General features: G+C 41.6%; 1 protein-coding gene across 7 annotated transcripts in view; it reads left to right on the forward strand.

Moving 5' to 3' along the window:
* Positions 1-25,542, forward strand: part of dpp9 (dipeptidyl-peptidase 9) — a 107,265-nt gene that overhangs the window by 49,239 nt on the left and 32,484 nt on the right. For all 7 annotated transcript variants that reach the window (XM_087976151.1, XM_087976153.1, XM_087976150.1 and 4 more), the window contains 6 exons: positions 1,276-1,520; positions 6,618-6,730; positions 10,144-10,317; positions 11,295-11,463; positions 14,054-14,164; positions 17,904-18,032. In XM_087976151.1, coding sequence (XP_087832277.1) covers positions 1,276-1,520; positions 6,618-6,730; positions 10,144-10,317; positions 11,295-11,463; positions 14,054-14,164; positions 17,904-18,032 — 941 coding nt within the window. The remainder of the gene's footprint in view (positions 1-1,275; positions 1,521-6,617; positions 6,731-10,143; positions 10,318-11,294; positions 11,464-14,053; positions 14,165-17,903; positions 18,033-25,542) is intronic.

The following is a 25,542-nucleotide window of genomic DNA, read 5'->3' on the forward strand; positions in this document are numbered from 1 at the left end:
AAGGGCCTGTTCCTGGGCTATAAATTTTCTTTGTTCTTTGATCTGGTTAGTTGTCTTTGTGTAGGAAATAGCCAGTATAAACTTTGATCTGGTAAACTGATGGAAGTTAGCTACATGCTTCATTTCTAAATATAGTCCAGGCAGACATTGTGCATTGGCATGAATGCTTTTCTCTCCTTTCCAGTAGGTTGATTTATTCCTGTCTATCTTTTGAAGATGTCAGCCTCTGAGCCAGAACATTCCAGAGATTTGATCTAGGCACATATTTCATTACAGCACTGAGGGAGTGCTATGTTACTGGATGGCAAATCACAAGTTGCATCTTTGCTTTTGTTTGAATGTAAAAGATCTTATATTAGTATTTGTAGAATAAGTGGGTTCGTATGAGATCCTGGCTGTGATTTATCTGTCACTCAATCATTTTTTTAAAAAGCTGATTATTGTATTCTTTGTCTCATTGCTATTTAGAACCTCTTTCTGTGCCCAAATTGACTATTTAATTTTCATGTTACAACAGTGACTGCAGTTCACAAGTGCTTTATTATCTGAAAAGTGTCTGGGCATACTCTGAATTCATATTATTTCAAAATGCTTCAGTGAAGCAACTTGAGACATTTTATTAAAGGTGCAATATAAATGCATGCTGATGTTGGGAAAAGTTTGCAAAGTATTTTCCTTCGCTGGTACTTCTTAGACTCTAGTTTGTCTTTAGTTTAACATGTTGGACTGTCAGGCTCTTATATCCTTTTTTTCATAACTATCTTTAATTAGCATTTTTTATATTCTGAGTCACAAATTTTCCAAGATTCTGACAAACAGTCTAACTAACTGGCTGAAGAGAGATTATTGATTCATATTGAATTGTGACTATGCTTTGAGATACTGCTACCCTTGACAATAAGATTTAACCAGAAATTTCATGGGTCACACAATAATGTTGAGTGAGTGGTGGTTGTCTTGTGGTTCCAAGATTTGCCCATTCACGTTACTGACCAGGATTTTCCGCTTTTCTAACCCCTCTAGACTTTCATTCAAGATAAAGTATTTGTATAACCTCAGAAAAGTCAGTTTTAACGATCACTGCAAATACCTGATTGTTAGTTCCATTGTTCACATGTTGTACAAAATAGAAACACAATTAGTTTTTGCTGCTATCACTGCAAGCAGCATGGAGGACCCTGTATAGCAACTCTATGTAAATTTCTCCTTTGTTTCTGCATTTGTGGCAATCGTTATGTATCTCACATTGAGAGAGGATATTTTTATTTGCTGCAGCTGTGTAGCAAGGCCTGAAGAGATGGCTACCGTGGAAGCACTGTCTGAAAGCGCAGAAGTGGTGGATATGGAGGATGCACCCTCCCCATTCTACGTTGAGAAGCACACATGGGATGGATTGAGAGAGATAATCCACAGCAGCAGGAAGTATCCTGGCATTATCATTAACAAAGCACCTCATGATTTCCAATTCATTCCAAAAAACGATGAGTCTGGGCACCACTCGCATCGTGTCTATTACTTGGGTGAGTAGTCATTGATAATAGAATATCAAATTGCATGCACATAAGGGTTCAGACTATAAAGGCATGCTCAAATATTCACTTCAAGTACTGTATTCAGCAAAGTATAAAGGAAATATCTAATATACTGGAAACAGTTGAAATTGGAGCCAATAAGAGCATTAGACAGCTTAAGGAAAGATTGCGAGATAAATTGACTTCACCATTTTCAAGGAGGTGATTGTATTGTTATTTATAGAAGTACAATGAGAGGAAACTTGTCTCATTTTGATTTTAGGAATCTCAGTTGAAATTAGCTTGAAGTGGTTTTGTTGGAATTTTCTTCCAAATTAAGAAAAGGGCAAAATTCATAATTTAACAAGTATTGAAATAAAGTTTGCTCGCTAAGCTGAAAGGTTCGTTTTCAGATGTTTCAGTACCATACTAGGTAACATCATCAGTGAGCCTTTGATGAAGCGCTGGTGTTATGTCCCACTTTCTATGTATGTGTTTAGGCTTCCTTGGGTTGGTGATGTCAATTCCGGCTTTTTCTTAGAGGGTGGTAGATGGCGTCCAAATCAATGTGTTTGTTGATAGAGTCCCGGTTGGAATGTCATTCGTCTAGAAATTCTCGTGTGTCTCTCTGTTTGGCTTGTCCCAGGATGGATATGTTGCCCCAGTCAAGATGATGTGCTTCCTCTCTCCTCTGTACATAAGGATACTAGTGATCCTTACTAGCGTGCAATGCGGCACGGTGGCTCAGTGGTTAGTACTGCTGCCTCACAGCACCAGGGACCCGGGTTTGATTCCAGCCTTGGGTGACTGTCTGTCTGTGTGGAGTTTCTCCCTGTGTCTGCGTGGTTTCCTCCGGATGGTCCAGTTTCCTCCCACCTAAGATATGCAGGTTAGGTGAATTGGCCGTGCTAAATTGCCCGTTAGGTGAATGAGGCAGAGGTGAATACCGGGGAATGGGTCTTCAGAGGGTAAGTGTGGACTTGTTGGGCCGAAGGACCTGTTTCCACAGTGTAGGGATTCTAATTCAAAAGGTTGGTGGAAGCCAGTTCAGTAATAACATTTACGGCAGAGAATTACATTTTCCCTTTTCAAATATAAATTCATGGGGCTATAACACAAGATCCAGGGAATGGAGCAACTAGATGCCTATTACAGGGTGCGACGGGATACATGTGAATGGGATGCTTGCCCAAGCTGCTGAGTTTCATGGACAGAAACTGAATAAGGAGCAGGCCATTAGAGATTGAGATGAGGGGGAAATTCTTGTCCCAAATGTGACCAATCTTTGTAATTGTCTACCTAGAGATCAGTGGGAAACATAGTCATTGATTACAATCTGTTCTGCTATAACATGGTAGTTCTGTTCTTGTGCAATCCTGTGTTATAAGAAAATCATGTAATAGCAGCAAATTTAAACTAATGGGACCGGAATCATGTTATAACTAATACATGCTTTAGAACTTTGTGCTTTAGAGACAGTGTCTCCAATTCATCAATCATGTTATTGCGAATTCATGTTAACAAACGCACATTATAGCCGAATGACCTGTATGTTCAAGACAGAAATTGAAAAATTAGAGACTAATGACCTCAAGCAAAATGCATATTGGGGGTAAAGATGTAGAGGAAGATGGTCAGCCATTATCTATTTGAATGGTGGAGCAATTTTGATGGGCCAAATGGTCATATGTGTCCTCTTTCTCTGTTCCCATGTATTTCCAAAGAGCACAATGGGTATGACGGGTTGGATGACCTCAAGTGCTATATGTGTATTCTTGGAATTAAAATGTCAAGTTTGGCTGACTGGCTGAGTCAAGAGCTTGCAATAACGTTGCAAAAGGCAGAAAAAATGTTTTTGTGGCTTGTTATCAATCGTTAAATTGACCCTCGTTCCTATCCAGTATTGTGTTAGAACTTCTCTCCAGTAATTTTAAATGGAAAGACTGACTTGCTGCAAAGAGAACTATTCACTTCAGTGCTTGTTCACCTGAAAGCTGACTGAGGTAGTTACTATATACTAGATGACTACTCTGGAACAGTTTGACCACGACACCCATCAGTGTGAACAAATCTGGCATGATTCAATAGTAGGTGAGGAACAAAAATATTCTGTTTTGTGGGAATCATAATTTCAGTTCTCATACCCATTTCTAAATTTTCCTCTTAAGACTAAGGTGTTCATTTCATAGTTGACTCTTAGTTTGAAAATGTCAATTTAAATTTTGAGTAAATATATTGAATGCTAAGTTCCTACTTAGTCTTTTAACTCCTTGAAGTGAAATTTTAAAGCATTAAAATAAGTTAGGAAGACTGGATAAGTAACAGATGATTGCCGTTTAAGTAACAGAGATCTTTCTAATTTTCTCTTGATTTTCTGTTTTCTAACTTGTTTCGAGCGCTGTTAGAAAGTGAACTGAGTTGATCATTTAAATGACCGATAAGAGACAGACCCTTCTGTGAAACATAGCACAAAGATCTGACTTTAGTTACTAGTTGTTACAATCTTGCCAAGACCTGTTTACCCTAGTGGAGAGGTTATTTACCAGGCCACGGATTGAAATGATCAGTAGAAGGATATATATGGTATCTTATTCACCCAGAGGCTGATAGTTGTCACTATCCAGTTTGGTGGTTGAGGTGGAAACCCAACTCATTTAAAAGGAGATGGCACAAAATTTGGTGGTATAGTGGGCAATGAAGAAAGTTGTCTAAGATTATAAAGAGATCTTGATTAATTGGGTCATTGAGCTGAGGAGTGGCAGATGGAATTTATTTGGGATAAATGTGAGGTATTGCATTTTGGTAATTCACACAAGGATAGGTCTTAATAAGGAACAACGAGAAGTACAGCACATGAACAGGCCCTTCAGCCCTCCAAACCTGTGCCAATCATCATGCCCTAACTAAAAAACAAAGCTTGTGCTCTTAATTGGTCTGTATTCCACTGTTCCCTCCCTGTGCATGTAACCATCCAGATGCCTCTTAAATGTTGCCAATGTGCCTGCTTCCACCACCTCTTATAGCAGTGCGCTCCAGGCTCTTACTACTCTCTACGTGAAAACATCCCTCACACAGTTCCCTTAAACTTACCCCCTCTCCCCTTGAACCTGTACCCCCTTGTAATTGAAACTTCATCCCTGGGAAAAAGCCTCTGAGTATCAACTCTATCTATGCCTCTCATAGGTTTGTAGACATCTATCAGGTCTCCTCTCAGCCAGTGTCTTTTCAGTGAAGACAATCCTAGTCACTTTAAACTTTTGTCATAGCCAGTGCCCTTGAGACTAGGCAACATCCTGGTGAACCTTCTCTGCACTCTCCAAAGCTTCCATGTGCTGCTTATAGTGTGGTGACCAAAACCACGTGCAATAATCCAAATGCAGCCGAGCTAGGGTTTTATGTAGCTGCAACATTGTTTGCCATCTCTTGTACGGCTGATGAAGTAAACATGCCATATGCCTCCTTAATCACCTTGGTCACCTGTTTTGCCACTTTCAGTGAACTGGGGACCTGCACGCCCAGATCTGTCTGTGTGTTAAGGGTTCTGACATTTACAGTATAATTTATACCTAAATTTGATGCTCCAAAATGCATCCCATCATATTTGTCTGGATTAAACTCATCTGCCATTTCTGTGCTCAAGTTGCCCATCTATCTGTATCCCGTTATATCCTTTCACAATCGTCAGCAACTATCAGCAACTCTACCAATCTTGGTGTCATCTGCAAACTTACTAATCAGACCACCCAAATTTTCCTTCAGATCAATTATATATGCTACAAACAACAGTGGACCTCGAACTGATCCCTATGGAACACCACTAATACCCGTCTCCGTTCTGAAGAACACCCTTCCACTGCTATCCTCTTTCTTCTTTGACCAAGTCAATTTTGTATCCATGTAACCAACCCACCCCAAATCCCATGTGATTTTAGCTTTTGTACTAATCTACCATGTGAAACTTTGTTAAATACCATAGTAAAGTCCGTATAAAGTACATCCATAGCCCTTCCCTCATCCATTATCCTTATCACCTCTTCAAAGAATTCAATCAGGTTGGTAAGATATGACCTTCCCCCAACAAAGCCATGCTGCCTGTCACGTGCTAGTCCATTTCTTTCCAATGTGCATATATCTTGTCCCTCAGTATCATCTTCAAGAGCTGCCCCACCACAGTAGTCCAGCTCACTGGCCAATAATTTCCTGAATTATCCTTGCTTCCTTTCTCAAACAAGGAAGCAACATTGGCTAATCTCCAGTCCTCTAGAACGTCACCTGTGGTCAAAGAGGATCTGAAGATATTTGCTAGTGCCCCAGCTGTTTCTTCCCTTGCCTATCACAGTAACCTCAGATAGATCCCATTTGGCTTTGGGGATTTGTCTATCTTTATGCAATTAGGGTGCCCAAAACCACCACCTTCAATATATTGACATTCTCTAGAGTCTTTGCACACTCATCCTTGATCTCAACATCAGTCATGTCTTTGAGATATAAAAATAGACTGGAAAGACAGGGACTTCTTTCACTGGAGCGTTGGAGGTTGAGGGGTGGCCTTATTGAAGTCTATAAAATCATGCAAGGCATAGATAAGGTGAATGACTAGGGTCTTTTCCCTGGCGTTGGGGAATTCAAAACTAGGGGGCATATTTCTAAGGGGAGTGTAGAAAGATTTTAAAAAGGATATGAGGGGCAGCATTTTTACACAGTGTGGTTCTTGTGTGGAATGAGCTGCCAGAGACATTGGTGGATACAAGTACAGTTACTATGTTTAAAAGTATAGGAAAAGTTTGAAGGGATATGGGCCAAAGCACAGGCTGATGGAATGGGTTTAATTTGGGGTATATGGTCTGCATAGACTGGTTGGATGGAAGGGACTGTTTCGATGCTGTATGACTCTCATTCTATGAGTGCTAGATCTGCAGCTGAAGCATTGTAACCTGCAAGTTATGGACCTGCAAGTGAGACTAGATTAGGCAGCTAGTTGGTTCATCTGGCACAGATCAGGTTGGCTAAATGGTCTATCTTTGTGCTGTAATCTTTCTATGATTCAAAAGTTGTAAGATTGTAAAATTGCCATTGATTAACAGTTGGAACTGCCTTTTTCTGTAGGGATGCCTTACGGAAGTAGAGAGAACTCTCTGTTGTACTCTGAAATCCCAAAAAAGGTCCGAAAGGATTCTCTCTTGCTGCTGTCTTGGAAACAAATGCTTGATCACTTCCAGGTGAGAATTGTGTTCTCTAACTACTTTTATCTTGAAATGCATAATAGTACAGTGATTTTATTCTCCACTCTCATCTGCTGTGGAGTAGATGGATGAAGTTTCATCATCGCAATTCATTGGGTACTGTGAAATGACATGAGGCTAACATCTATTTAATGGGACAAACAGCCTTGGCTGCTGTCATGACTAAATGAAAGTAGAACCCAAAATGTAAGGTCTCAGACCAGTACTACATGTTTTTGGAGTTTCCCTCAAGTTTTCTGGCTAGGCTGATAGGAAGACAATGTTTAATAATGATGGTAGTGTTATATTACAAAGAAATATATGCAAAGCCAAGGTAAAAACTGAAATTCTTTTTCTTTCTCTTCTCAGAGAAATTTAAAATGATTGACGGCAAAGGAAATGGCCCTTTAGTCCATGTCAGTACTGGACTGTGCTAGTCCCACTTGCTGCTTTTTCTCTGTTGCTCTGTGTTAACTTTCAGATGTTTATTCAAATATCTTATCAAAGCCACAATTGAATATTTCTTTCCTCTATTGGCTACATATTCAAAGTCCTAACTACTTAACTGTGTTTAACAAATTATTTTTTTCATCCACTTTGGTCCATTTCCTATTCTTAAATCTGAGTGTTTTGTTTCTCAACCTCTGTGCTAATGGAAGCAGTTTTCTCCTCGCCTATAGTCTCCACATTTTACCTTGAAAGAGAACATAATTGAAGTCCTTCCTCCCCTAGAAACATTCCTGTACATCATTTCTGCTGCCTCTCTTTATGCATTCATATCCTTCCTAAAGATGGGGACCCCAAATTGCATACATTATTTCATTTGAAGCTGCACCTGTGCTTTATAAAAAATCATCTTAATTTCATTGAGTTTGTATTCCCTGCCTTTATTTGCAATTTTACAAAGTCTGGGAACCCCTCTGCTTTATTAGTTGATTTCTTAGTGTGCTCTGCAACTTTCAGTGATTTGAAAATATGCCACGGTCACTCTGGTCTTGCACTCTGCAGAATTGTGTTGTTTCTTGGTCTTCACAATCCATAATTCTGCTTTAATTCTCATCCATCATGTGACTGCCCATTTACAAGCCTGTTTGTTGTCTTGAAGACTACCACTGTCCTCATCTCTCCTTCCAAGGTTCATTCTTAACTTCCCCTTTAACAAATGATTAAAGGTATCGTAGTGAGCAAAACACTTAAGTGCTGTCTGATCTGTATAACTAAAGCAATATTTTGACTTTGTTCAGCTATTTTCCATGTTTGAACAAAATATGCAATGCCAATATTAATGCATTCAATGGCATAGACACTTTTTTGTGTTACATTGCAATTCCTTCATCAAAGTTACTTCAAATTTTGTGTTCGAAATAGCAACATATCATGACTGACTGGGTATGATTTGCTAATCAGCTGCAAATGAGCAGAAATATAAGCTAACAATAATCAGAATTGAAAAGAAATTACAAAAATGGTCACAGAGTCATAGAGCAAAGCACAGAAACAGACCCTTGGGTTCAATCCATTTGTCAGTATTTGGTCCATATCCCTCTAAACTCTTCCTATTCATAAATCCATCCAGATGCCTTTTAAATGTTGTCATTGAACCAGACTCCTCCACTTCCTCTGGCAGCTCATTCCATACACGCACCGTCCTCAGTATGAAAAAGTTGCGCCTAAGGTCCCTTTTAAATTTTTCCCTCTGACCCGAAACCTTTGCCCTCTAGTTCTGGACTCCCTTGCCCAGGGAAAAGACTTTGTCTATTTATCCTATCCATGCCCCTCATGATTTTATAAACCTCTATAACCTCTACCTCAGCCTTTGACGCTCCAGGGAAAACACCCCCAGCCTAGTCAGCCTTTCCCTGTAGCTCAAATCCTCCAACCCTGACAACATCCTTTTAAATCTTTTCTGAACCCTTGCAAGTTTCACAATATCCTTCCGATAGGAGGGAGACCAGAATTGCACACACTGTTCGAAAAGTGGCCTAACTAATGTCCTGTGCAGCGGCAACATGACCTCCCAACTTCTATACTCAGTGCTCTGACCAATAAAGGAAAGCATACTAAACGCCACCTTCACTATCCTATCGAGTTGTGACTCCACTTTCAAGGGACTATGTACCTGCACTCCAAGGTCTCTGTTCAGCAACACTCCCTAGGACTTTACCATTAAGTCTATAAGTCTTGCCCTGATTTGCCTATCCAAAATACAGCATCTCACGTTTATTTAAATTAAACTCCACCTGTCACTCCTCACCCCATTGGCCCATCTGATCAAGATTCCATTGTATTCTGAGGTAACCTTCTTCACTGTCCACTATGCTGCAAATGTACTAACTATACCTCCTATATTCACAGTCAGCAATCTACCAGAATGAGATAAAGAAAACTTTCCTCAAGTAGCTTTTGGAAATACTTAGCTTGCTGGAGAACAGCAGATGCAGAGTAAATTACTACTGGACGTAAAGATTTGAATAATTATAACATTGAAGGTTACAGTTTACACTGTGCCTAGACTCCATGTAATAATGTTTTATTGAACGCCTGTTCGAGGACCTACATCTTTCTAGTTTATTCTGATGGCTTAGCTGCCAGATGAATGTGGTGGTGTTCAACACCTAAATAACATCCAGTAGCTTTGAAGAGCTAGATAAAGCAGTTAAATCACATCTGTCAGTCCCTGTGGTTCTAGTTGGCGGAGCTTTTTTTATCCCAATTTTTTAATCATTGCTTTTATTTGAATTACTGTCTGAGCTGACAAATTTCCTGTTGTATGCCAGTAGCCAGCCAGGTAGACTAATGAAATATTTATTTAAGTTTAATTTCTCATGATCAGTACACTTGCTCGCTTCACAAACATGACACAAAAATACTCTCTGCCCAGGGATTTTTTTTTTGTTCTCTGGCAAGACCAAACTTTGTGCTCCTTCCTTCCCACTGGGCTATTGACCAACCTTGCTAGGCCACTTCACAGAAAATTGAAAGTTAATTGAGAAGTGTGGTACTGGAGTCAGAGATATTAGTAGATCAGTTAGGTTTTGAAGATGGTCAGATCGATTTGATACTCTTGATGTCAGCCCACCAGGTTTATTAAAATCAGTTTGCAACTTCCTGTGGAGTTCGTAATCTGTTTTGTTAGTCTAGTACCAAGGTCACTCCACTGCCCTTTTTCCAGCTCTAGAATGAATTTATTGACAACCTCTCAAATCACTCAATCCATTACTTGCATTTTATACACGTTTCAAATCATGCCAGTGGTTTTGAATATGCACATACGTTACAGGCCCCCATGCCAACAAAACAGGTTTTGGAATTGTGTGGGTAGTTCCAGTAAATCATACTTTTCCTAATAATTGTTCATCAACTTTCAAAAAATTGTTACAATTGAAGGTTATTGTTGTGTTTATTTACAGGCGACTCCACACCACGGAATGTACTCACGGGAGGAAGAGCTTCTGCGTGAGAGGAAGCGCCTCGGCACATTTGGAATTACCTCATATGACTATCACAGGGATAGTGGACTTTTTCTCTTCCAAGCCAGTAATAGTCTTTTCTTTTGCAAGGATGGAGGGACAAATGGTTTTAATGTAAGTGCAAAATAAATGTAGCTACTGTGGTCAGGTTCTTGGCCTGTTGTTTCCACTATGAACAGTATTTGCATTGCCTGCAGTTTTGTGCTGATTAATGGCAATTCACCTCAAGTTTTGGGATTCGGAGCTTGGGCCCCCTAGTGGGGCCTTGTTTAAAAATAAAGTTTTTTTTGATCTTAGGCCCTTAGAAATTTTGACTTCAGCATGTATGTTTTTAAAAGCAAAGTAAGATTTAGTATGGAAAATACCAATCTTTAAAAAGTTACTATTTGAAGGAGCCTTACTGTATCTAAATGAAATTGTAACTGTTTGACGTGTGAGAGTATGGCATACCATTAATGCAGACTTTGCAGGTTCATTGAACTAGAGTTGAAAGTAGGTCCCTTGAAGACAGTGGAAAGCATAGTTGAGAACAGCTATGTCTTAACAGACCAATTCTGCAATAATTCAAAATTGAGATTAACTTCCTTGCTGTCTTACATGGCGAGCATTTAACTTTGAAGTTGAAAACCATTGAAGGAGCACCCCAGGTCTAGGCTCATGCAAGCCAGTGCAACAGAGGAGAAAAGTTCTTATTTGATAGGTTTAGGAGATGTCATAACGACATCTCATCGATATTTAGTAGCCCCTTCTCAACAGTGGAATGGAGCTACATACGGTGGTCACCTTCAATATGCAGTTTCAAACACTGAGAACAAAACTTGATCAAGTTAATTTTGACCTTTTGAAAGAGATGGGCAGAATGTTGGAGGTAGAACAAAAATGAAATCTTACTTCAGTTCGTTTCTCTAACAAAGTGAAATGGGCCAATAGGGACTGTAAGTTATTTGGTAATCTTGTGTGGCTTGTTAATTAAGTAAACAACTCGCTCCTTCCTGTCTGTGCTCAACTTGTGGCAAGCACCATTTTTCCCTGGTATAATGAATACAATTCGTTCCTTTTTCTTCATGAGCTAGATCTTTGCTGTTTTACAGATATCGCCAATGAAGCCAGTAGAGATTAAAACAAATTGTTCAGGACCTCGAATGGATCCTAAGATATGTCCTGGAGACCCATCCTTCATCTCATTTATAAATAACAATGACTTATGGATAGTAAACATTGTGTCTGGTGAGGAGAAGCGATTAACATTTTGCCATAAAGGTAAGACAGTTTACAACTGGGTAGTAAAAGCCTGTTACAATGCGTTAATGTTGTCAGCAACAAGTCTTTTCTGGATTCAATCTTCATGCACCCCTTTATGTTGTACTCTGATGTTTATGATTAAGCAATTCGCATCTCATGTAGGCAATGTTTCTTTATTATATCCATTGTCATTCTTTTTGGCTGTTGTGCCGTGAAATCTTTTGTTATTTAACCTTTCTTGACTTCCATCTTATCGCAGACCTTTTTCTTTCCCTGTCGTCTTCCCGCTTCCACTGGCTTGAAATCTTATTTCTTTCTACAGCTGTGAGGGAGGAACATCAACCCGATAAACTTACTCATTTTTCTTCTTCAGTGCTATTTTAGTTACTGGGTTTAATCAACATTTCATTATTTTTTTTTCCAACTTTCAGCATCAACAGTGCATTTTTTGTTTTATTAATGTTGGAGATGTGCTTCTGGAAATGGTTTTGCAAGGCCAACTTTGATCCCAGAAGCTGTCCAGTTCAACCTGTCAACAACATGCAGCAGTTTATGCTGAAGCAGATTTGCTTTAAACCAACTGCTAGCAGAACATTAAGCTAAAGTTCTACCGCAGTTATTTACCACAAATCGCCAATTATGTTGAAGCCAATTTTGAGCACGGTGGCTAATTGTAATTTTTTTGCACCAAGATTTCTGTTCTCTCCTGCTCCAGGTTCAAGCATTGTTGACGACAATCTTCACACATTAAAGTTAAACTTCCTGTGTGACCCTGTGTCACATACTTCTAGTCTGACATGACGGTGGTGGTTAGCATTGTTGAGAGTATGCTGGAATACTATCAACTTGCTGATCTTATTTCCAATACCAAGTGACTAAAAGTCAGTTTGTTGGTACAGGACCAGAATAGTTTGAAAAAAAGCACATTTTGTTAAAGCTCTGTGTTGCACGTATCAGAACTTTGGCAAGAATACCAAAGTATAGGAAACTGTATTTTTATCGCACTTTTCATTCATTATGGAAATGTTCGTTTTTGCATTGTACTCTTGTGCGTGTCCTGATCAGTGCAAGACAAATAGCTTTGATGAAATTATTTTTCAGGCAGGCAGGGTCTAGATTAGAGAGATGCTGGAAAAGCACAGCAGGTCAGGCAGCATCCAAGGAGCAGGAAAATCGATGTTTTGAGCAAAAGCCCTTCAGGAATGAAGGCAGGGAGCCTCCAGGTTAGGTGGTCAAGAACAAGTGTCTTGCCTGTTTAATGGATTTGAAGGCCTCTATGTGTTATTGCTATAATATTAACATAATATTCACAACAGGTTTACTGGTTACTGGTGGTCTCCCATTGGAATTGAAGGTATGAAATTGGCTGCAGTGCTTTGTTTTCTGGAATTCATAATAGATTAAGCTCCACAGTGAATATCCTGATTGGTTTCATTGATTCTGCTTTGAAAGTGAAGGTCTCTTAATAGTGTCACTTGTCTGACTCCAATCTGTGGTGCAATTCAGTCAGTACACCAATGCAAAGTCATGCTGACTTCAAATTCACATTGTTTTGCTAGGTTTTGAATTTATTCTAAATGAGTATAATGTTTTCCTTTTCCAGCATTTGCTGTGCGTCATTTCCCAGTACTAAATCCTGTTGCTTCCTTTTTGGATAAGTAACTGAGAGAAATGCACTGTTTTTGGGGAAAAGATATTAGTTCATGTGTGGATGTTACTGTCATAGCCAGTATTTATTGCTCATCCCTTGCTCTTGAAGTTGAGGTGCACTTTGAACCTAAGAGATGATGAGAAAAGAGACCAGTTGATCCAACAGTCCATGCTGATCTTTCTACTTCACATTAGACTTCTCTAATTCTTCCTCATCTGATGTTATCAAGATATCCTTTATTGTTGCAAAAAGGGGCACAAAGTTGCCCTCATCAGGACTTGGATGCAACAGCTAGGCTTGAAAAAGAAATATCTGTTTATAAAGCATGGGAATAGGGTGCTAATTTGTTGGGCCAATCTGGTTTCTTGCATTTCACTCCTGATGAGTGCAAGGAGAAAAGCTTCAAATTTATGTCTCCTAGCAAGTTTCATGTTCTGTACTGCCACGCAATTCTTCCTATCATTTGTCTGGCTTGCCCTTTATTTATCCCCTGATGGATGGCTTATGTCCGAAACATCGATTCTCCTGCTCTTTGGATGCTGCCTGACCTGCTGTGCCCATCCAGGACCACACTCTTGATTCTGATCTTCAGCATCTGCAGTCCTCACTTTCTCCCTTTTATTTACCTTTGTCAATTTTCTCAGTTATCTGTTATGCGTTCCACATTCTAACCATTCCAGTGAGTTGCCTGCAGAGCCCAGATGCATAGATCTACTGTATAGATGAGTTCTTTTCAAACTTGCATAGTATCTTAAAACAAGCCCTGATGTATGTCAGGTTATGAATTTTGTTTTTGAGACGTTATGATTTGTAAACTGAAGCAAAGCCAGTTTATCTATCCATGGTTAAGATGCAGCAAACATTGTAGAATGGCACCCATAGAACATTTGACTTAATGTTCCTTTATATTGAATTTCACAAGTGATTGCATTGTGACTAGATTGTTCTCTTTTTCAGGTTTGCCTAATGTAATAGAAGATTCTAAATCTGCAGGAGTAGCTACTTTCGTAATACAAGAAGAATTTGACAGGTTTACTGGTTACTGGTGGTCTCCCATAGGAATTGAAGGTATAAAATTGACTGCAGTGCTTTGCTTTCTTGGAATTCATAAAAGGTTAAGCTCCACAGTGAATATTCTGATTGGTTTCACTGATTCTGCTTTGCAACTGAAGGTCTCCTAATAATATCACTTGTCTGACTCCAATCTGTGGTGCAGTTCAGTCAGTACACTAATACTAAGTCAAACAGACTTCAAATTAACATTGATTTGCTAGATATTAAATTTATTCTAAACTAGTATAATGTTTTCCTTTTCCAATACTTGCTGTGTGTCATTTCCCAGTACTAATTCGTGTTGCTTCCTTATTGGATGAGGAACTGTGAGAAATGCACTGTTTTTGGGGAAAAGGTATCAGTTCATGTGTGGATGTTACTGTCAAAGCCAGTATTTATTGCTCATCCCTTACTCTTGAAGATGAGCTGCACTTTGAACCTAAGAGATCGCAAGAAAAGAGGTAAGTCTGAGGCTGGTATAACAAATTTGGGGAGTAAGTTAAATAGTCAAGGTAGGCAAGAGCACAGCAGAGAATGAGGTAAAACTGATAAATTAAATTGCATTTATCTCAATACAAGAGTCTTGACTAATAAGGCAGAGGAATTTAGGGCATGGTTGGGAACATGAAATACATCAGTGACAAGTAAGTTGTTGGAGGGGATTCTGAGGGATAGAATTTGCATACATTTGGAAAGACATGGACTGATTATGGATAGTCAGCATGGCTTTGTGCATGGGAAATCATGTCTCACTAACTTGATATGAATAATTGACAAAATTGAGGGCAGAGCGGCAAACGTTGGCTACGTGGACTTCAGCAAAGCATTTGACAAGGTTCCACACGGTAGACTGGTTAGTAAGGTTAGATCACTTGGGAGAGCTAACCATTTTGGATACAAATTTGGCTTGAAGGTAGGATGCAGAGTGTAGTGGCACAGACTGGAGGCCTGTGTCCAATGGTGTGTTGCAAGGATTGGTGATGGGTCCACTACCTTTCATCATTTACATAAATGATTTTGATGTAAATATAGCAGGTATGGTTAGTAAATTTGTAGATGACACCAAAGTAGATTGTGCAGGTGGACAGCGAAGGTTATTTCAGAGTGCAACAGGACCTTGATCAGATGAGCAAGTGAGTTGAGGAGTGACAGAGTTGAATTTAGATAAATGTGACGTGTTACATTTTGGTAAGACAAACCAGGGTAGCATTTATACACTTAATTGTGAGGCCCTGGAGAGTGATGCCGAACAAAGAGACCTAAGAGTACAGGTGCATAGTTCCTTAAAAGTAGAGTTGTAGGTAAACACGGTGGTGTAGAAGGCATTTGGCATGCTTGCCTTCATTGGTGATAATACTGAGTATAAGAGTTGGGATGTATGTTGCGGCTGTGCAGAACATTGTTAAAGCTACTTTGGGAGTACTACGTGCAATTCTGATCACCCTTCGATAGGAAGGATGTTGTTAAACTTGAGAGGCTGTGGAAAAGATTTACAAGGATTTTGCAGGGATTGGAGGGCTTGAGCTATATGGAGAGGCTAACGGTTTTGTTCCCTGGAGCATTGGAGGCTGAGGGGTGACATTGTATAAATCTATGAAGTTGAGGGGAATGGATAGAGTGTATAGTCAAGGTCGTTTTCCTAGCGTCGGGGATCCAAAACTAGAGGACAAAGATTTAAAAAGGACCTGAGGGGCAACTTTTTCACACAAAGGGTGGTGGATGTATGCAATGAGATGCCAGAGGAAGTGGTGGAGGAAGGTATAATTACAGCATTTAAAAAGAATCTGGATGAGTATATGAATAGAAAGGGTTTGGAAGAATGTGGGTCAAATGCTGGCAAATAGGACTAGGTCAGATTGCAATGTGTTGAATTGATGTGTCTGTTTCCACGCTGTATAAATCTTTGATTCTGTGACACTCTTAGGTGATGGACAGATCTAGTGAGTTAGGAATGCATGCTACTTTCCTCCATGCACTCAGTCCCTAACTTGCTCTTGTAGTTGCAGTATTTGTGTAGCTGGTTCATTTTTGGTTCCTGTTCAATGTGATATCCAATTTACCAACTCATCATGATTACATGTGACTTAACCTTTCAGACCAGCCTACCATGAGCGACTATGTCAAATGCTTTCTTGCACTGTTTGCAATTCCTCTGATACCAGTGCAGTGTATGTCCAAATATCGCAAAATCTGGACACCAATCAAGCTTGAACTGATGAGTGGCAAATAACATTCACATAATCCAAGTGCCAGGCAATATCTGTTGTCAAAAGGGAAATCCAGCTACCACTCCATGAGATTTAAGGACTTTATCACCGTTAAATCCTCCTCTGTCAGGATTCTAGGGGTTACCATTGGCCAGAAACTGACATGTCAGAGGATTGTAATTCTGTGATGATTAACTCACCTCCTGACTGCTCAGTCTGTCCACTGTCATAAAGGCACAAGTTAGGAGTGTGGTAGAATATATTCCACTTGCCTGCATGAGTACAGGTCCAACAACACTCGAGCTCATCACTATTTAGAGCAAAGCAGCACATTTAATTGTCACTCCATTTAGTACATTCAACATTCATTCATTCCACAACTGAGGTATGGTGGCAGCAGAAAATATGATTGCAATGCAGCACTGTCCAGATCTGCAACTTGTACCATTTAGAAGGACAACGGCATGGAAACACCACCACTTGATGTCACACAGCATCCGAACTTAGGAACTGTATCACTTTCCCTTTTGCTGTTGCTGGCCCAAATCGTGGAGATTTCCTCCCTGTCAGTACTGTGGGTGTACCTACGCAATAAGGACTGCAGCGGTTCAAGCAATCCCCTCACCATCACCTTTTCAAAGGCAATTAGGGATGGAAAAGAAATACTGACTGAGCCAGTGATGTCGTTATCCTGTGAATGAATTTGCTGTCTGAAAACCAAAGTGAAAGATAAACCAAAACATACAAGGATAAAGCAATAAAATGATACCATGTCTTGAAGGTTTCAGTAATGTCATCTGAGTTAATAAGTTTGCAGGCGAGTGGAGAAAATGCTGTGCAACGTGATGGTGGACAATGGTTGAGGGAGCAATGAAGAGATTGTAAGGGAGTGAATCAGGAGTTGGGTACTGGATGTGATGGCGAGTGCACAACCAAGATTGAGAGGGGAGTGAGAGATTGAGGTTGTGGGGTGGGAAAGGGGAGCATGTGGTTAAGACCTGTAATCCCCTGTCTTCCTTCCTCTCTTCCTCCCTCGCCTCCTGGTGCCCACAACCCCACCAGTTTCTCAATCTCTATGCTCCACTCCCTGCCCGATCCATAAAACTGTTTGGGTGTAGAGATTGTGGTTACTGTTGTGCCAAATCATATCTTTCTAATATTTGTTCACCGGCCTCTTGATTGGGTGAAATATTCAAATGTTCACATGAAAAAGGAAAAGGATTAGAGAATCCTGTGTAAAGGCTTTGTTTTGCCTCCAAGAGTGAATGCATTATTTTAGTATCCTGGCCAACATTTATTGCTAACATTGCTAAGGCAAATTACCTGGTTATCTTTCTGTTTATCAGATGCATTTCTTGGCCAACAACAATGACTAAACTTCAAAGTATGCTATTGGCTTACAAATGCTTTGAGATATCTAAGGTCATGAAAGGCAGTATGTAAATGAAAGTTCTTCTTTAGAACTGAACTTTGTATCTGACTTTAATAAACTGGAGTACTATGTCCAGCATCATCATTGTACAAATGTGTTTTTGCCTTGCTTGTAGATTCAGATGGCGTGAAAACTTTTTATCTTTTGTATGAGGAAGTGGATGAGTCTGACGTGGAAATCATTCATGTACCATCCCCTGCACTGGAAGAGAGGAAAGCTGACACCTACAGATACCCACGAACAGGTTAGAAGTGGGGCTCATGATTTGAGGTGCCCTGGCTTATTCCAAGAATAACAATTGTGAATATTACTGTTTGTACAGCTATTTATTTTTAAATCCACAATTTCTCTGATGAGTTAATGAAGTACTTAAAAATAGTGGAATTTGTAGTCACTTCCTTCCTGTTTTAAAGTTGTGGTCTCTGAACATTGGAGCTTTACCTAGCAGAGTTGTTTAACATTTTGATCCTGCTGCGCTGCAAATGGTGAAAAGCACCACAACATCCTGATGTTATGCTCCATCTTAACTCTTTTGATGTATACTGAATGCTAGGAGAAAGTGAGGACTGCAGATGCTGGAGATCCGAGCTGAAAAATGTGTTGCTGGAAAAGCGCAGCAGGTCAGGCAGCATCCAAGGAGCAGGAGAATCGACGTTTCGGGCATAAGCCCTTCTTCAGGAATGAGGAAGGTGTGCCAAGCAGGCTAAGATAAAAGGTAGGGAGGAGGGACTTGGGGGAGGGGCGTTGGGAATGCGATAGGTGGAAGGAGGTTAAGGTAAGGGTGATAGACTGGAGAGGAGGTGGGGGCGGAGAGGTCGGGAAGAAGATTGCAGGTCAAAAAGGCGGTGATGAGTCCAAGAGTTGGGACTGAGATAAGGTGGGGGGAGGGGAAATGAGGAAGCTGGAGAAATCTGCATTCATCCCTTGTGGTTGGAGGATTCCTAGGCAGAAGATGAGGCGCTCTTCCTCCAGGTGTCGTGTTGCCATGGAGGAGACCAAGGACCTGTATGTCCTTGGCGGAGTGGGAGGGGGAGTTAAAGTGTTCAGCCACGGGGCGGTTGGGTTGGTTGGTGCGGGTGTCCCCGAGGTGTTCTCTGAAACGTTCTGCAAGTAGGCGGCCTGTCTCTCCAATGTAGAGGAGGCCTCATTGGGTGCGGCAGATGCAGTGAATCTTGTGTGTGGAGGTGCAGGTGAATTTGTGACGGATATGGAAGGATCCCTTGGGGTCTTGGAGGGAAGTGAGGGGGGAGGTGTGGGCGCACGTTTTGCATTTCTTGCAGTTGCAGGGGAAGGTGCTGGGTTGGTGGGGGGTGTGGACCTGACGAAGGAGTCGCGGAGAGAGTGGTCTTTCCGGAACGCTGATAGGGGAGGGGAGGGAAATATTTCCTTGGTGGTGGGGTCTGTTTGGAGGTGGCAGAAATGATGAAGGATGATACGATGTATCTGGAGATTGGTGGGGTGGTAGGTGAGGACCAGTGGGCTTCTGTCCTGGTGGCGATTGGAGTGGCGGGGTTCAAGGGCGGAGGAGCGGGAAGCGGAGGAGATGCGGTGGAGAGCATCGTCAACCACATCTGAGGGGAAATTGCGGTCTTTGAAGAAGGAGTTTATAGTAAATGTCCGTGTTGATTTCGGATTTGTTGTAGGTACTAGTTGTCCGACCGACTCTCACAGCTACCTAGATTACACCTCCTCCCACCCTGTCCATGTAAAAACGCCATCCCATATTCCCAATTCCTTCGCCTCCGCCGCATCTGTTCCCAGAAGGACCAATTCCAATACCGAACAACCCAGATGGCCGCCTCCTTAAAAGACCACAATTTCCCCTCAGACGTGGTTGACGATGCTCTCCACTGCATCTCCTCCACTTCCCACTCCTCCGCTCTTGAACCCTGCCCCTCCAATCGCCACCAGGACAGAACCCCACTGGTCCTCACCTACCACCCCACCAACCTCCAGATACATCGTATCATCCTTCGTCATTTCCGCCACCTCCAAACAGACCCCACCACCAAGGACATATTTCCTTCGCCTGCCCTATCAGCGTTCCAGAAAGGCCACTCCCTCTGCGACTCCCTCGTCAGGTCCACACCCCCCCACCAACCCAACCTCCACTCCCAGCACCTTCCTCTGCAACCGTGAGAAATGCAAAACTTGCGCTCACACCTTCCCCCTCACTTCCCTCCAAGGCCTCAAGGGATCCTTCCATATCCATCACAAATTCACCTGCACCTCCACACACGTCAATTACTGCATCCGCTGCACCCAATGTTGCCTCCTCTACATTGGGGAGACAGGCCACCTACTTGCAGAACGTTTCAGAGAACACCTCTGGGACACCCGCACCAACCAACCCAACCGCCCCGTGGCTGAACACTTTAACTTCCCCTCCCACTCCACCAAGGACATGCAGGTCCTTGGCCACCTCCATCGCCAGACCATGGCAACACGACGCCTGGAGGAAGAGCACCTCATCTTCTGCCTAGGAACCCTCCAACCACAAGGGATGAATGCAGATTTCTCCAGCTTCCTAATTTCCCCTCCCCCCACTTTATCTCAGTCCCAACCCTCAGACTCATCACCGCCTTCTTGACCTGCAATCTTCTTCCCGACCTATCAGTCCCACCCCCTCTCCGGCCAATCACCCTCACCTTAACCTCCTTCCACCTATCGCATTCCCAACGCCCCTCCTCCCTACCTTTTATCTTAGCCTGCTTGGCACACCGTCCTCATTCCTGAAGAAGGGCATATGCCCGAAACGTCGATTCTCCTGCTCCTTGGATGCTGCCTGACCTGCTGCGCTTTTCCAGCAACACATTTTTCAGCTGTATACTGAATGCACTTACCAAAGCCTCATCAATCTGTCAATGCAGAAGTTTACAAAAAGATTATGATTGAAGTGTCACCTTTAATTTGAAATGGAACAAACCGTCTGAAGGATAGTGAAGTCATGATAAGCACCTCGACTTAGAGACTTGCCCATGTGACCAGTTTGTTGTGGAGAGAGAAATTCAAACAAGCCAGTTGGATAGTGTGTCAGTTTTAACATCATTTCATAGTAAAGGAAGATGCTGTTTTAGACACAGGCAACAAATCATTGCTATGTGGAAGTAGGTTGTTTTTTGGAAATGGGAAATAATTTTTGTTAACAGCAAAAGATGTCTAAGAGTTTAGCTTCTGTTTCAAAAATAATGGAGCTGAGTAGATGATTAGGGAGCAAAGAGTTGCTGTGTACTATGCTATTGATAATCAGATCCAGAAAACCTCAATGCAGAGTTGAGGGGCAACGGTTGAACAACTATTGAAGGACAGTGGAAGTTTCAACCCATCGTGACATGGTGGAATAAACTGCTGGAAAGCTGGAAATGACAATGGGGCAACTTGTGTAATACCCACATCTGTCGAAGTGTGGCACACGTTGAAAGCAGTTCATAAGATGTGTTTTAGTTGTGTTGGTTAATGTGTACATTGTCTTGATTTTAACATATCAGTTGCCTGTTAATTAACAATAGATCTATTTGGATTTTAGTTTAATTTTTATATTAAGTGGAATATTTCATTGTTTCCATCACTTGCAGGGCCATTCATCTCTCTCTTTAAATATTAGCAGTCTTTACGGGGATCAAAACAAATGATTGTCACCCTTCTAATAGATTCTTTGAAAGCAGTATGAGTGTTTGTATGCCACAAGAGAGAAAGGTATATGTGATGATGCCAAATATCTATACACCATAACAAAATCCATGGTGTTTTCACTTCCACAAATTTATTTGTTTCCATGTGTGGTCATTCATGTTTGAGATGTAGTCGTTTACAGGAAAAGAGCCATTATGTTTAAGCAGATAACAGGAGTTATCTTTTACAACAAGGTCAGTACCTAGGAATTGGTTACAGCAAGACTTTATGCTGTTACATTCTGGAAATTAATCTTTTTAAAACCATCAGTCAAGGTGTTATTTTTTATCCCTTTTTATATTGTGCGCATCAAATTTGTACAGTTTTATTGTTTACTACTCTAGAATTCTTTTGTGGAATTTCTGACCACTCGAGACAGCGGATCTGAAAACGAGTTGTTCGTTTTGACACATTGCTTACACATTTCCTAAATATTGAAATAATTCTGAATAAAATTAAATACAGAACAGTACAGGCCCTCCGGCTCTTGATGTTGTGCCAATCTTTTATCCTACTCTAAGATCAAACTAACCTATGTATCCTTCATTTTACTATCATCCATGTGCCTTTCCAAGAGTTGCTTAAATGTCCCTAATGTATCTGAGTCCACGACTCTCTGGGCAAAGAACCGACCTCTGATATTTCCCCTGAACCTTCCTCTAGTTACCTTAAAATTATGCCCCCTAGTGATAGACATGTCTGACCCTGGGAAAAAGTATCTGGCTATCCACTTTATCTATGCCTCTCATCATCTTGTACACATCTATCAAGTCATCTCTCACCCTTCTTCGATCCAGTGAGAAACGTCCAAGCTCCCTCAACCTTTCTTCATAAGACATGCCCTTCAGTCCAGACAGCACTCTGATAAATCTCCTTTTCACTCTCTAATGCTTCCGCATCCTTCCTATAATGGGACGACCAGAACTGAACACAAAATTCCAAGCAAGGAGGCCTTTGTGTGGAGCTGCAGAAAATGGAGATATTAAATGAGTATTTTGCATCAGTATTTATTATGGAAAAGGATATGGAAGATATAGACTGTAGGGAAATAGATGGTGACATCTTGCAAAATGACCAAATTACAGAGGAGGAAGTGCTGGATGTCTTCAAACGGGTAAAGGTGTATAAATCCCCAGGACCTGATCAGGTGTACCCGAGGAAACTAAAGAACTGTTTGCTCGGCCTCTTGCTGAGATACTTGTATCATCGATAGTCAGAAGTAAGGTGACGGAAGACTGGAGGTTGGCAAACGTGGTACCACTGTTTAAGAAGGGTGGTAAGGACAAGCCAGGGAACTATAGACTAGTGAGCCTGACCTTGGTGGGAAAGTTGTTGGAGGGAATCCTGATGGACAGGATAGACGTGTATTTGGAAAGGCAAGGACTGATTAGGGATAGTCAACATGGCTTTGTGCGTGGAAAATCATTTCTCACAAACTTGATTGAGTTTTTTGAAGAAGTAACAAAGAGAATTGATGAGGGCAGAGCAGTAGATGTGATCTATATGGACTTCAGTAAGGTGTTCGACAAGATTCCCCATGGGAAACTGATTAGCAAGGTTAGGTCTCATGGAATACAGGGAAAACTAGCCATTTGGGTACAGAACTGGCTCAAAGGGAGAAGATAGAGGGTGGTGGTGGAGGGTTATTTTTCAGACTGGAGGCCTGTGACCAGTGGAGTGCCACAAGGATCGGTGCTAGGTCCTCTACTTTTTGTCATTTACATAAATGATTTGGGTATGAGCATAAGAGGTACTGTTAGTAAGTTTGCAGATGACACCAAAATTGGAGGTGTAGTGGACAGCGAAGAAGGTTACCTCAGATTACAACAGGATCTTGACCTGATGGGCCAATGGGCTGAGGAGTGTCAGATGGAGTTTAATTCGGATAAATGTGAGGTGCTGCATTTTGGGAAAGCAAATCTTAGCAGGACTTATCCACTTAATGGTAAGGTCCTAGGGAGTGTTGCTGAACAAAGAGACCTTGGAGTGCAGGTTCATAGGTCCTTGAAAGTGGAGTCGCAGGTAGATAGGATAGTGAAGAAGGCGTTTGGTATGCTTTCCTTTATTGGTCAGAGTATTGAGTACAGGAGTCAGGAGGTCATGTTGCGGCTGTACAGGACATTGGTTAGGCCACTGTTGGAATATTGCGTGCAATTCTGGTCTCCTTTCTATTGGAAAGATGTTGTGAAACTTGAAAGGGTTCAGAAAAGATTTATAAAGATGTTGCCAGGGTTGGAGGATCTGAGCTATAGGGAGAGGCTGAACAGGCTGGGGCTGTGATCTAACCAGGGCTCTATAGAGCTTCAGCATAACCTCTCGACTCTTAAACTCAGTGCCCCTGCTAATGAAAGCCGACACACCACATGCTTTCTTAACAACCCTATCAACCTGCTTGGCAACTTTGAGGGATCTGTGGACATGGAACCCGGGGGATCTGTGGACATTGAACCCAGGGTCCCTCTGTTCGTCCCCACTGCCAAGAATCCTGCCTTTAACCCTATATTCTGCATTCAAGTTAGATCTTCCAAAATGAATCGCTTCACACTTTTCTAGGTTGAACTTTATTTGCCACATCTCAGCCCAGTTCTGCATCCTGTCAATGTCCCGTCGCAACTACAGCAGCCCCCACACTATCCACTGCTCCACCAACCTTCTGTCATTGGCAAACTTAGTAACCCACCCTATCACTTCCTCATCCAAGTCATTTATAAAAATCACAAAGAGCAGAGCTCCCAGAACAGATCCCTGTGGAACACCACTGGTCACCAAGCTCCAGGCTGAACACTTCAACCAACTGCCACCCTCCGTCTTCTATTGGCCAACCAATTCTGTATCCAGACAGCCAAATTCCCCTGTATCCAATGCCCCCTTACTTTCTGAATGAGCCTACCATGGGGAACCTTATCAAACTCCTGGCTAAAACCCATGTATATCACATCCATTGCTCTACCTTCATCAATGTGGTTTGTCACATCCTCAAAGAATTCAGTCAGGCTTGTGAGGCATGATCACTATCTCTATTCAAACCATGGTTTTCTGAATAATCATATATCCTGTCTCTCAGAAATCATAAATCCTGTCTCTCCAATAATTTGCCCATCACAGGCATAAGACTGACTGGTTTGTAATTTCCAGGATTATCCCTGTGCCCTTTCTTGAACAAGGGGATGACATTTTCCACCCTCCAGTCATCTGGCACTACTCCCTGGACAGTGAGGACACAAAGATCATCGCCAAAGGCGCAATAATCTCTTCCTTCCTTCCTGTAGTAAACTTGGGTGTATCCGATGTGGCCCAAGGGACTTATCTATCCTTATGTTTATCAAAATTTTCAGAACATCCTCCTTCTCAACATTAACCTGTTTGAGCATATGAGCCTGTTTCACATTGTGCTCAGAAACACCAAGGTCCCTCTCAACAGTGAATACTGAAGCAAAGTATTCATAAAGGAACTCCTCTACCACCTCTGAATCCAGGCACAAGTTCCCTCCACTATCCTTGATCAACCCTGCCCTCAGTCTGGCCATTCTCTTGTTCCCTACAAAAGTGTCGAACACCTTAGGGTTTTCCTTAATCCTACCACTAAAGCTTTTTCATGCCCCCTTCTAACTCTCCAAAGTCCATTCTTCAGTTCCTTCCTGGTTACCTTGTAACCCTCTGTAGCACTGTCTGATCCTTGCTTCCTCAACCTTAAGTAAGCTTCCTTCTTCCTTTTGACCAGATGTTCCACATCCCTTATCACCCAAGGTTCCTTCACCCTACCATCCCTTCCTTGTCTCAGTGAGACAAACCAATCCAGCACTATCAACAAATGCCCCCTAAACAATGTCCACATTTCTGTCATGCACTTTCCTGAGAACATGTTTTCCCAATTTAGGCGCCCCAGTTCCTGCCTAATAGCATTGTAATTCCTCCTCCCCTGATTAAATACTTTTCCATACCATCTACACCTATCTCCCTGAGATATATTAAAGGTCATGGAGTTGTGATCAGTTTCACCAAATCTTCTCCCACCGAGAGGCCTCATTGCCAAGTACCAAATCCAATATGGCCACCCCTCTAGTCAGCCCATCTACATATTG

Source organism: Chiloscyllium plagiosum, unplaced genomic scaffold, assembly GCF_037043375.1.
Source record: "Chiloscyllium plagiosum isolate Xiang-an unplaced genomic scaffold, Cpla_swu_hap1 HiC_scaffold_28, whole genome shotgun sequence".
NCBI lineage: Eukaryota > Metazoa > Chordata > Chondrichthyes > Orectolobiformes > Hemiscylliidae > Chiloscyllium > Chiloscyllium plagiosum.